Source organism: Carettochelys insculpta, chromosome 3 (genome assembly GCF_033958435.1).
Source record: "Carettochelys insculpta isolate YL-2023 chromosome 3, ASM3395843v1, whole genome shotgun sequence".
NCBI classification, from domain to species: domain Eukaryota; kingdom Metazoa; phylum Chordata; order Testudines; family Carettochelyidae; genus Carettochelys; species Carettochelys insculpta.
The window spans coordinates 104,227,721-104,241,341 of NC_134139.1; the positions used below are offsets into that span (position 1 = coordinate 104,227,721).

Here is a 13,621-nt window from a genome sequence, read left to right on the forward strand (position 1 = left end):
AATGTGTCTGAAATGATGTAACATTATTTTTATTGTTTGAGTGGACAAACTCTTTGGCTAAGTTCCCATCCAATAGGACATTAAAATAACAAGATACTGATCTCTCAGAGCTGCCTTTACAATGGAAACGTTCACAGGTCCGGACCTCCAGTATACTGCTTTTTACTACAGTATTGTGAATAGAGCCAGCCCTAGCCAGGTGCTACAAGGATGACTTTGGCTCTCTGTTTCTTAACTTCTGTGTACGTCTGCACTACAGCTTTGGCGGCTGCTTCAGCTTCTCAGTAGGTCTGCAGCTACAGCTTATCCGTACAGGTGGAGGCAACTGCACCAGCTTGCTAAAAATAGTGTGGATGTTGCATGATGGATGGTGGCACAGGCTAGCCACTTGCCTGCCCCTCTGGGTCCATGGGCAGGCTTGTACTTGTGCCTGTCCATGCCACAACATCCTTACTGCTGCTGGTTGTACACTAGTACATGTCTGTCAAGCTAACTGGGAGGCGTGCCTACAGGTGCCATGTAGACAATACCTGTAGCTGGCTGCATAGATAATGCTTGTTAGAGCTGGTCAAAAATGCCAGGTTTTTTTGGTTAACTTTTCTTTAAAAATTCTAAACACTCAATTTTTTTTCCAAAAAGCAAAAAAAAATGTTTTCTTTAAAAAATGCTCTCCAGATCACCCCAGCTTTTTGGAATGAATATGTTAATCGGAACATTTTCAGTTTCTATTTTTTTCATTTGAAGGCCAGCTGTAGACGCCATTAAGCTCCTTGGTCACTTTAAGGTGACCATCCATCCCGTTTTTACTGGGACAGTCCCTCCATTTAAGCTGTCTCACAGACATCCTGAGTTTTTTAAGATAACAGACAAATTGTCCCATATTTTGTGGGGCTCCTGTTCCCTGTCACCCTGTGTCTTGGGGTGGCAGCCTCTGCTGCTCGGGAGCTCCTCCACTGGGTGGCTGCCCCATTCCATGGAGCTCTGCACATTGTGGCATCAGCTCCTGCTTCAGAAGAGTGCCTCCGTGGGGCAGCTGCCCCATTCCCTGGCACTCCGTGCTGGCAGCCCCCACTGCCAGTGAACTCCACAACAGGGTGGCTGCCTCATTTATACTTTGGGCAGGAAGCTCCCACTGCTAGGGAGTCCCTCCATGAGTTAGCTGCCTTGTTCCCTAGCCTCCCACTCTTCCGGAGGCAGCTCCTGCTTCATTCTCTGGTCCCCAACCTCTTCCAGGAGGCTTTGGAATAACCCCCACCCCACCAGGGGGTTCTGGAGGCTCCATCCTCCACTCCCCTTCATCCCTGGTGCCTCCCCATTGGAGGCTGCAGAGCCCACATCTCTGGTGCCTCACCCGGGAGCATCAGCCCCCATCGCTGAGGAGCTCTGACATCGGACAACAGTCGTGCTCCATCCCCAGAGGCCAATGTCCCATATTTGCCAGAGCGCAGTGTGATCACCCTGCCTTAATCACACTCCTTTCTATTTTGCCGACCCTAAAGTATGACTGATGAAATAAAGCACTTCATGCAGGGTTCAGTATCAGTAAAGAGCTTAATAGAAAATCTTTGTTCATCGTTCCAGAGAGTGCTTCAATGATTTTATTTTTTTCCTAAGAGAAGTATATGGAGTCTTCAAGCAAAACAACGCTAAGAAATCCCCTGGGGCTTTCTGAAAGTTTTTAAATTATGTTTTCAATACCATTTCTCTGATTAGCTGGGACTTAAAAGCTTCACTTAGTAAAGTGAACCTAATGGAGCAGTACTGCTTAGTGTTAGAAACTAAGGCAATTAAATTTCTCTAGCTCTCATTTCTAATGAGATTTTTTCTTTTTTTGTGGCTGAACAAACAGATTTTTACAAGCTGTGTCAAAACCAACATTATTCTCCATTTTCCTTGGTCAGAATTTGTTCAAACTATTGGAAATAATTTTTAAACCCCTTCCACGTAGTCTGACCATTGTTCTAATTTTCCCAGGTAGTTTAGCTCTAGGAAACTCCACTCATTCAGACAGTAGAAATGTATGTCGCAGATGCAAACCATTTAGCTGAGAAAGAGACATGAAATCTGACTGCCGGTGCTTTCACCGCATATAGACAGAGCATGGTTACCATTTTGATTTATGCCTAAGATTAAATAGACTTGAAAGTGAAGCTTTCCAGTTTGTCTTAAGCAGAAGGCATAAAGGAGTTTGTAGAGCCCAGAAGCATCTCTTTCCAGACCCACAAAGGTCCAGGGCAATTAAAATCAATGAGAATTTTTCCACAGACTTCAGTGGGCTTTCAATGAGACCCTAAACTGTCACCTGAACCTACAACAAGTTTATGGTGTGCTAGTAAAATAAAAAGCCTTTGAAGCCTTTCATGTTTGTGCAATAAATACAGGACACTAAGTCTTACGTTTGCAGAGCCCCACGTGGATACAAATTTCTGTCTCTGCATGTGGCTATCCCAGATAGAAATGGGTATCCACTAATCTGTAAGGTTCTACTTTTGGAAAGGGCAGTGCCCCACGCTGGCAGCTCCTCTTAGCCGTGTGGGTGTACCTCCTTCCAGCCTTGCCCACAATGGGGCTGTACAACCTCAGGCAAGAAATGCAGTTGGGGAGGTACAGGTGCATGGCTCGCAGGAGGCGTTGGCATGGGTGCTGGCTGCTGGGAGCTGCACCACACTCATCTCCTTTAGCCGCTGAGGTACCGTGAAATAGAACCCTATGAAGACTGATGTCTATCTGCCCAGGGCTCTACATATTGGACTCATAGTACTATAAATTTCCTTTACAGAATGTACACTAGGTAACATGTAAATTGGAGTTAGAGCTGGGAAAAAAAACTTTCAGGCCAATAATAAATGCAGTTTCAGTCAACCCAAAACTATTTGCAAATCTGAGCCAACTAATTTCAACTGGGAACATGATTTTCAGGACCAGCTTCAGAAAACTGTTTGAAGAACATGTACGTATGTTTGCGTGCCCCCTCCTCCATATAACATTTAGCCCAATAATTAGAGCACTTACCTGGGTGTAGGAGAACTAGGTTTGAATCCTTCCTCTGTTCTGGGATGGGAATCCCCACTCTGTTATTGTTCCACTTAGTACAAATATAGAACAAGTCATTGGGTCAAAGAGAGTGAGAATGACTCTGCAGCCTGGTGATTAAGACACTCATCTGGGATTTAAATTCTTCCCCTCAAACCGACGGCGGGGGGTGGGGGGAGCAGATACTGATGTTGATTGGACCTTTCCAATTTGCTGACCTCTTCTGAACCTTTTTGCAACTGAATCAAATGTTCTGATTTTTCCAGTGTGCAGATGGAACTGAGCAATCAGTTATTTGCCCAGTTCTAGCTGCAGTGTTTGTGCTACTCCTAAATCTCTAGACAATCTCAGTCCGTTCCTGCTTCTGGTGTTTTGCTGCTATTATCCCTGATTAAGAGCTCATGCCTGTTACCTCAGAAGGAAATGGATCAGGAGCAGGTGTTTGAAGGTGGATGAGTTTGGGGAGATGTGGCTGGTTTTGGAAGCAGTGGTTTCATTTGGTGGTCAGGGTAATGACATCGTGGATTTTAGCATCACTGAGAGGAAAGAAGAAAACAGTCTTTTGCAGCATAGCACAGAATAGACAATTCGGAGACAGTATTAGGAGCACTGTTTTACATCGTTTCTCAACTTGAATGGAGGGTTGTCTGACTAAATAATGGGACATGGTTTTGACATTTTATGGGGATATTTGGAAGGTCTATTGATATGCATAAAATGTTGTAGGATACTTTTTTCTAAAACAATAGGTATGTGTACAGAGTTACTAATTAAGTGCTATGTAACAGGTATAACTTACAATGTCATAGACCAGGAGTGCAGCCCAACTGTTTTCTAATAGCATGGTTAATTAAGTAATCTCTTTCCCTCCTCATTTTAGAATCAGAAGAAACTAAAGTGCAAGACAAAAAAGCTGCTTCATCTAGCCACCCCACCTCTGCTGCTGCAGGGTACAGCCCCATCAACTCCACAGCTAAAGCAGGTGCGCCAGTATACACTTCTTACCAACACTGCATGTTTGCCTAGATGGCAGAAAAGCTGTTATTTCTCTAGAAGTTAAAAAATGTGTTGGGCTCTGAAATTTCCTCAGTTGCTACTTCAGTTGAAAATAATTAGGAATGGTTATTCCTATTGAGTTGCAGTGAAGCCAACAATCAGTGTTGGGGAGGAGGCAGCTCTGTTCCCACAAAAGGGATGGGACCTCAGGGGGAAGGGGCAGGCCCTTGGGCAGTCAGCCTTTAGTGCATCCTATACCATAGTGTGTCCCTCTTTCCCCATCCCTCAGAGTTCATGGAGCACTGCTCTGATGGCAATTCAAAGGGGCCCAGGGCATAACCTGTGCAATGATATGGCAAGTTTGAAGATTCTCTGTGGTTCCATGCTACGATTGTTAGAGACAAAAAAGGCTGACTCCGAGAACTAAACTTCTTAAGGGATCCATTTAAATTACATTTTCAAAGTAATTTTATAGATTTACTTGTATATTCTCAAAAAAATTAACTTTTGTGGAGGACTTCACTGTAGCACAGTGGGGTTGCATCCATGCTCTAAGTTCCAAATGAAACTTTGTACGGAGAGCCATGACCAGCACTTTCTTGATAACCTGAGAGAACTCCTCTTTGGCAGGTAAAATACTGAGCATTTGCGTATTCTGCCCTGAAATTGTGTTAGGTCTAATTATCTCAATAATGTAATAAAACAAGCAGCCTTAGCCTAATGAGCGCAAAGACATCTCAGTAGCTTCCACACCCAACAGCCTGATCCTGCAACGTGCTTGAGCACCTTCTTCAAGAAGCTGCACACCCTTCATTCCTATTTAGGCCAATGAGAGCTGAGGGGACTTTTCAGCAGCAGCCCCTAGCAGCACATCTTCTGTCTCCCTGTGGAAGATCTCAGAGCACTTCACTGCAATAAATAAGATTTGGGCAGAATAATGTTACATGAACATACAGACTGGCATATTTACAATCCTCTAAAGCCCCAGTCCTTCTGAGACCAGGACATGAGTATTTTGAACTGACTGCCACTGTCTGAATATGCAAGGGACCCCACCACATGTGGCTGGAGCTGCTGGGCCCCGCTGCGTGACCTGGAGAAGCCACCATGGCCTCTGGAGCTGTCACACGCTCCTCCCAAAAGGAGATGGGGCGCATACGCAAATATCATCTGTCCACATACGCAGCCCACCCCTGGTGGGAGGAGCATGTAGCGGCTCCAGCGGAGGAGGGGTAGCTCGTCCAGGCCATGGCAGTGGTAAATCTCTTAATATACCTTTTTGTGGTGGTGGGTGAGGGGTGTTAAGATTTTATGGACCCCAGCAGACTTGGGGAGCTCCGGAGGGCTGGCAGACATCCATTGTTCCCAAAGTCTGCTAAATCAGGATCTGTAAAATCAATAGTTTACTGTAAAGAATAGCAAGTGGCAAAGCAGATTTTCCCACCCCTCTGACAAAGTAATTCAGAGAGAATGTTCTAGGATGACTTGATAGTTCATTTGTCATACCTGGTTAATCCCTGGCTCAACTGCCGTGTGTGCCAGCAAGGCTTCCAGTAACTGCCCACTATGACAACAGTTTTAGTCTCATGTATGTTTGCCCTCCAGGACCTGGATAGAAGATGGCAACTCATTTCATATGCCGTCAAGAAGTGAACCAATGTTAATTATTTTTGGTGCTCCACCCTATGTGATATGGTCCCCTAGAGATATTTCATAGATATTTTGAAAGAGTGTTACACAGTCAAGTTAAAATAGCTTCTTATTTTGTCTAGGTATTGCACCATGTTGTGTACATGTGGTGCATAAGATTCTACAGTGTTATAAAATACATGCTATACTTAAGGAAAAGCCAACAGCATACATAAGAAACTGACTGTGATGTCAACATAATTGTTACAGATCTCATAACTGCCCAGGAAAAGCTATTACAAATTGTCCCTGACTTACAAATGGGTTATTTTCTGAACGCCTGATCATAACTTGATTTGGTTGTAAGCTGGAAATACCTTTATACAAGTAGCTATTAACTTCCCACAACCAGTAATGTTTATAATATTAATTCACTAGTACTCCAAACATAACAAAGCACATACAAAACAACAATTAACAACATAAAAAAGAAACAATGAAGGCAGAAACTCAGGTAAAAAACACAACTGCAGCAACTGCAAACTGAAATGGATGAACATGAAATACAAAACACAATGCAATCCAGTAATATAAATAATGATATAAATATTGTAAATAAAATAATGTAAATGTTAATACTGTCCATGAACTTTACCTTTATTCCTGGTATTGTCGTGCACACTTGGCTTGATAATTATGAAGATGAATGAATTGAATTAATTGGATATGAGGAATTGGAAAAGGTAGGTGACAATACTACACTAACATCATCTTCAACAGCAGATTCATCTTCTACTTCAGCAGTGCCTTTGCTTGTAGACAGCATTGGTTCAGTGGGGGAGGCAGCAGTACTGGGGACTTTCTTAAAAAAAACAAACAAAAAAACATCCATTTTGGACTGGACAGTTTGGCTTTTTTAATTCTCATTATAAATTCCTTTATAGCAAGCCAGGGCATCCTGAATTAAATGATCCACTTTTGAGAATCTTGTAACATTAGGATCCATTTGTTCAAACATGTGCATTACTTCATTTATTTTGCTGAAGGCTGCAGCCATTCTTTTCATCACAAATTTCTGGGGGCTTCTTTTTCATTGGCTTTTGGTCTCTCTCCCTCTACTACCCTCTCCGGCTCCAGCTCCATTAAGTCTTCATTGCTCAGCTCCTCCCCAACAGCCTCAGCCAGTTGGTGTATGTCTTCATTATCCCCTTCTTTCGCCAGCAGTGCAATTTTATTGGAAACTTCTTCTAGTGCCTTTTCTTTCTCAAAGCCTTTGAAACTGTTGACATATCTCTTTAGGGTTTTCTTCCATATGCCATTCATACATTGTTGAGTGACTTACTCCCACCCAGTATCAATGTTCCTTATCCCATGCAGAATGTTGTAGTCCTTCCAAAATTCACATAATGTTTTGGTGTGTTTGCATTCTGTGGCAGCTATTGCCTTTGCCAATGTTTTGCAAAGATAATATGCTGTTAAAGCACCTATGTCCCCCGGTCCATGGCTTGGAGAATAGATGTGGTGTTGGGAGGGAGAAACACCACTTTAACGTTGGGGTGTAAGTCATTTAGATGATTAGGGTGACCTGGAGCATTATCCAAAATAAGCAACATTTTGAAAGGTATTCCTTTCTCCAGAAAATATGCCTTGATTTCAAGGATGAAACAGTTCATGAACCGGTCTTCAAAATGTGTAAGCGCCATCCATGCTTTCTTATTAGCACAATAGTGGACTGGTAAAGTAGCCTTGCTGATATTCTTGAAGGCTCTAGGGTTTTCAGAATGATAAATCAAGAACGGTTTCCATTTATACCCAAAAACATTCCCTCCTAACAAGACTGTTAGATGGTCTTTGAAAGCCTTAAAACCCGGCATAGTTTTTACCTCCTTTTGTATGTAGCTACGGTTGGGCATTTTCTTCCAAAAGAGACCTGTCTCATTGACATTAAAGATCTGTTCTGGCAAATAATTTTCCTCTTTCATCAACTTACTCAATTATTCTCTGAAAGTTTCTGCTGCTTTCAAATCAGCACTGGCTGCCTCCCCACTTACTTTCACCTTGTGAAATTTTGCACGATTCTTGATGCAACTGGCACGGAAAGTTTGGTCGTAGTCGTATCCCTCCTTTTTCTTTAAGTCTTCAAAAAGACTGTGAGCCTTAGCCTATATCATCTTGAGGCTTAATGGTATGCATTTTTGAATTTGGCCTTCCATCCAAAGCACTTCGTTTTTACATGTCATGGATGGGACCTGTTGTTTTCTTTGTTATAATTGTTGATTTCATAGGTGCGGACTCTTTCACTGCTCACGAATGCAATAACTATCCTTTATAATGGTGCTTATGGTGGATTTTAATAGGTATAAATTATGTGCCATGAAGGATGCTGTTTGACCCCCTTCATATTGCCTCACTTGTTGTTTTCTGTTCTACATCAGTAGTTTTCATCTCGCTTTTCTCACCACCCTTATCACTAGCGCTTTTCCTGTTCCTTGCTATGATGGCCACAAGCAAACACAGAAAATACTGTAAGGGCAAAATATATGAGGGAATGAAACATAAATGCACTGCCCAACCACAGACACACAAACACAACGTGCTGCTGAGAACCAAACTCAAACCCAGGGGTCTGGGGACAACAGGTCAGCTGCCACCATGACTGAGCTCTAGTTCTCATGCCATGCTGCCTGCCCTGTTTTAAAAAAAAAGCTAAACTTACATGGTTCTCAACTGGAAAGTATTATACAGTACAGTAATGTGGGGTTAATGGGAGGTTGGTTGTAAGTACGAATGGTCATAAGTCGATGTGTTCGTAAGTTGGGGACTGCCTGTAGTGTGTCAAGTTCTAGCCTAGTTTTCCATGTATTGCACTTCTCAACAGTCCTCAAAACATTTTTTTTTGCCATTTAATGGCTGTTTTACAGTACAGTAAGCATACTGTGTGATTGAGCCTCAAGGAGGGGCTTCAGAATAAGATGCATTGTCTTATTAGAAATTACAGTGTAACATCAATAAGATATTTCATGCTATTGTCCTATCAGATTCAGACCCACTCCCAAGTCAAAATACATGATATTTTTTCCAACAGAATAAATGACCTATGGGCCAATGGAAGTATTGATTCAGGAAAGCATGTTAGCTTGTGCTTATTTTTAATCGTACTATGATATTACTTACATGATTAACATTAAGCTTTGTTGAGTCTACCATCTCTTTTAAAAATTCCAGAAATATCCATATTACTAAACATCTTACTGTAATTCATCTTTGAGATTAGTTGATTCCTTTTTCCAAACTGTTCCCCCCTCACCCCACACACAATTAGTTTGAAGTCAGTCTCTAAGTTATAAAGCTGTTTTTAAAAAAAAAAAAAAAATCTAGGTTTGTTGTCTCAAGAACAGCCAACCACATTAGGGGGCTCAACCTTCCATATTACCATACACCAGTGGTCATGCCACCTCTTGATATTTGAGACCCTCACACCCCCCACTTCTTCTTTACCGTCATCCAACCCCCCTTTTAATAAAAAATCCAATTTGTAATTTAAAATAAACACAAAAACTTGATATAGAAATGTTATTTAAAATTAAAAATAAGGACAAATAGTTTTTCTTGGACCAAAAATTTAATAAAAATGTAATTTAACATCAAACACATCAGAAACAAAATGAATTTAATGTGAAGGATGCTGCTGCATTTTCTTCACAAGTTAAGAAATCCTAGGTTTGAAAGATGAAAGTGCGGAAAGCAAATACTTTTTGACCTCCAGTCAGTTTCTTTGTTTTATTTTTAATGTGACTAAATTTAGTTTTTTTCCACAGAGGTACATTGACAAAAATGAGAGAATAATACGTGGCACTTTTATCAACTTCCGAGTATGTTGGGAAATATTCTATTCAAAATTCCATCAAGCCTGAGTTTTCGAAATTATCTTTTGCACTTGAATCATATTTTATTTTGAGTGTTTGTTCTTGCAATACTTCTGGCAATGTGTCAACATCAACATTCAATGCATCGTGTATTAATTTATGAATAGGGTTGCCAGAAAAGTTGTCTGGAAAATAGCAGATAGCAGACTCAGTGGAGCCGTGCCACTCCACCCTGAGCCGTGCATCAACTGCCAGAGCCTGAGTGCCCAGCCCCGGGGACTCTTACCTCCTGCTGGACCTTAACCACTGCTGGGCTGACATGGCCCTAGCCCTGGCCCCATGAGAGCCAGCTCAACCCCGAGTGGGCTGCTGGCATGGCCCCAGGGCTGCAGGCTCGGCCTGGGCCCTGCAGAGACCAGCTGCAGCCGTGGCTGGAGTACCAGACATTGTGCCAGCACCATCCCAGTCTGGAGGCAGACTATGGACTGGCCAGCCTACTGGCTCAGTCCCCTGCCTTTTGGGTGCCTGTTGTAACCCCAGCTGGCCGTGTGCCTGAACCCCGCACCAGGCACCAGAGTTGCCCACACCAGCCATCCACCCCACCCGTCTGAGCCCTGCACTGCCAGAGCCACCCACTAGACTCCAGGGCCAGCTGCCTTCCTGCCAGCCTCCTGACCCACCCACCCAAGCTGTGGGTCAGCCACCCGAGCCCTGCACTATTAGGGCCAGCCACCCGCCCACCAACCTAAGCAACTTGAGCTGGGGCCAGCCACCCAAGCTCCATGTGCCACCCGCCCAAGTGTCTACCCTCCTGCAAACCCAGACACCACCAGCCCCTGGCTTTTACCCCCATCCTTCCTTTTTCTCCGAGCCAGACTCCTCCAGTCCCTCATCGAACCCTATCTTCCTTCCTCCCCCACACTCCCAACTCACACTCCTTTGCAGAAGGCAGCTAGCTCCACTTGGGTCTTCACCAGCTGTCTGCTTTTTATAGCAGCTCCGCCAGGTCACCCATGTAAAATAGCAGGGGCTGAGAGCTGGGAACAAAGGCTGGCTTTTTCTTGGAGTAGAGGGAATGATGGGGTGGTAGGTCTGGATCGCCTCATGTCCCCCACCCCCCCGGAATTTCTTCATGCACCCCCAGTTTGGGAAACCATGCCATAGACTTTTCAGGAAGCATTTATGTTGGTTCTTTTCAGTTTGGTATTATTGGAACAGGTTCACACTTATTAAACCAAGACTATCCATTTAGTGTGTGAGAGCTGTCTGGAGACTGTATGTTTTGAGACTACCATTCTAGCTAGTGATTTCTGTTATAGTAAACTTGAATTTTCTAATGTAAGATCTTAATCTTTTTCCTTTTTGTTTTTTGTTGTTGCAGATCGTCCACCTGTACTAAAAGTTGATGACAGACAACGGCTTGCTAGGGTACGGAGAGAGGAACGGGAAAAGCAGTTAGGTGAGACATAATGTTATTTAGCAAGCTATAATTTTCACGGTTATAATTTTTGGGTTGAAGTAACTTACAGTGCAATATGTTATCCTTACCAGTATAAGGAAGAATCCTGTAATTAATAGGCAATATTATTCATTTACATAGCTCATTACATCGTGAGGGTAGGTCTTGTGTTCATGCATACTCTGGTATTTGGCATTACGGAGCCTATTACATGTGTCTTAAAGCCCTGTGTAATGTATTATTTTTGCTGTGTCCATCCATCTATCTGTCCAGGCAAGGTTTTACCAGGTTCCCTACATGCCACTGTGCCAGCCCCAGCCAGCATGGGGCCCAGGCTAGACCCTGAATGCACCCTTCTCTCCCTGTGCACCATGTGGGACCTACCCCAGTCTCCTGAGGGAGCCCCCCCGCCCCACACACACAGAGTGCCTCCCCCCCACCACCTAGCATGGGGCCTGGCCCAGTTCCCCCAACAGATCCCGCCCCCCCAACACACTGTCAGCCCCAGCACCTTCCCCAGCCAGTGCTGGGCCTGGCCCAGTCCCCCTAAAGGAGTGACTCCTTCCCCCCACCCCAGCACTGTACCAGCCCCACCAACAGAGCCCCCCACCTCCACTTTGCCAGCCCCAGCCCCTCTCCTGGCCAGCGCAGTGCTCAGCCCGGCCCCTCCACGGCTCACCGCCCCCCCCACACACACACACCATGCCATCCCCAGCCCCTCCCTTGGCCAGCGTGCGGCCTGGCCCAGCCCCCAATGGAGCTTCTGCCCCTGGCAGCGTGAGGTCTGTTTCATATGTTTTGTGTGTGTACTACAACAGGTTCCTGTCCAGAACTTTTATCCAGCCCTGCTTCTGCTTGTAGGTGGAGCTGAAACAGGGCCTCTAGTTGAACTAAATTGGCCAGATTCTGCTCTCCTTTACATCAGTGTAAATGCCAAAAAGCTCCACCAACTGTTGTGGAAGTTCTCCAGACTCAGAGCAGATTTTTTCCTCATATGTTGAACACAATTCAGTGTTGTATTTGTATTATGATTGAATTTTGGCTATCAGTGTGGGTTTTCCTTTTTACTTGATCAGATTCTTTTTTTTTTTTTTTTGCTACTTAGTGTATTGATTGCATACAATAATAATAATGTATAATAATAATAATATGTAGCAAGCACAGCACTCATAACCAAACTACCCAGATGAATATTTACACCAAGGTTAATTGACAAGCAGCTATTTTCTTAATTTGTATCTCATTTAGAACACTAATCTTGATGGCGTTCCTCCATGTTTGCACTGGCAAAAACTAAGAGCTGAATTTGTCCTATTTATATATCATAAAGGCAAAGAGATTAACAAAGATTTGTCTGAGTAAAAACACTTGGATCTATTGATGCATTTTAAAGCAGCCTGTTGTCAGTGTGCTCAGTGGATAATTGCCAGTTTCTGCATTTCATGTTTTTTCCTGTTAAATGAAACTGAGTGATAGCTGTGAAATCTAAAAGTTTAGAAAATAAATCAGAATAATTTTTAGATCTGCACAAGAGTGGCAAAATGTTTTGCCATTTCATTTCAGAAAATTTTGCACTCCCCAGAATTTCAAGTAGCTGCTTGTTTTTCTCATTGATGTCTTGGTTGGGGGAAATGAGAAGCCATTTGAATGTCAAATGTGATGACCATGAGTTCTTGAAAGGCAGCGTGGTGTTCATTTGCTAGGAATTTTTGGTGTAATGTCTGACAGCATAGGTCTAGGGTACGTTGCATATTAGAGCATGTGAACAAAGAGTCATGCCATAATACGCTCCATTCCCTGAGGCCTTTAAAGGCAGGTGGAAGAGACAGAAGTCTGTCAGCTATGCCTCCATTTCACTGCTTTCTGCGGCTCATGCAGCAGCTGACATGCAATGTGCACTTTTTTGGAAATCATGCCTATGTCGTCTGGTGCCCCGCTGACCTCTGACATGCTCCCCATCTTGTAAAAATAAATAAATAAACAAATAAAAGCCTTGATCTTGATGGTCACGGAGCACCCGCAGCTCCCATTACCTTCACAGATGCTGACAATTGGGCCTTGCAAATGAAAGTCTAAATAAAATCAAGAGCCGGGATTGTTCTCAGCTTGGCGTTAAACAAGAGGACTGCAGGGAGCTTGGTTGAAATTTAGGCCAGGCAGGATACACAAAAAACCCCTTCATAGCAAGTGCCTGTTTACAGCAGTGTCATTAAGCGACCAGAGTTCAGCCAAGAAAGGGTGTACACAATTGCACAAACACAGCCACTGCAGCAGCAGCAGGAATAGCAGCCATACAGTGAGGATATATTTGTACTTAGACCTGTTGGTGTGATGCCCAGTTGAACTCTCACTGAGTTAGTGCTCTAAAAACAGAATGTAGTTGGGGCAAAACAGGGAGAGGCTAGCTACCCTGAGCATGCAGCCCTGGGGTGGGGAATGTTTTTGGGTCAGGAGCCACACAAGTCAGAAGCAAGCAAACAACCAGGGTCTTACAGATGGGGTGTGTGACCAAAAAATAAAAAAGGTGACACTCCCCTCCTTCCCCTCACACACCAGTCCAGAGCCTGAGGGGCAGAGCTCGTACACTTTGTGGGCCTCTCTAGGCTCTGGGGCTGGTGTACAAGGGGAATGAGGGGTT

The 13,621-nt window shown here is 43.8% G+C and overlaps 1 protein-coding gene across 6 annotated transcripts in view; it reads left to right on the forward strand.

Moving 5' to 3' along the window:
* The window catches only part of MAP7 (microtubule associated protein 7), a 179,118-nt gene that overhangs the window by 86,880 nt on the left and 78,617 nt on the right, over nt 1–13,621 (forward strand). For all 6 annotated transcript variants that reach the window (XM_074990495.1, XM_074990493.1, XM_074990497.1 and 3 more), the window contains exons 2-3: nt 3,914–4,015; nt 10,906–10,983. In XM_074990495.1, the coding sequence (XP_074846596.1) occupies nt 3,914–4,015; nt 10,906–10,983 (180 nt within the window). The remainder of the gene's footprint in view (nt 1–3,913; nt 4,016–10,905; nt 10,984–13,621) is intronic.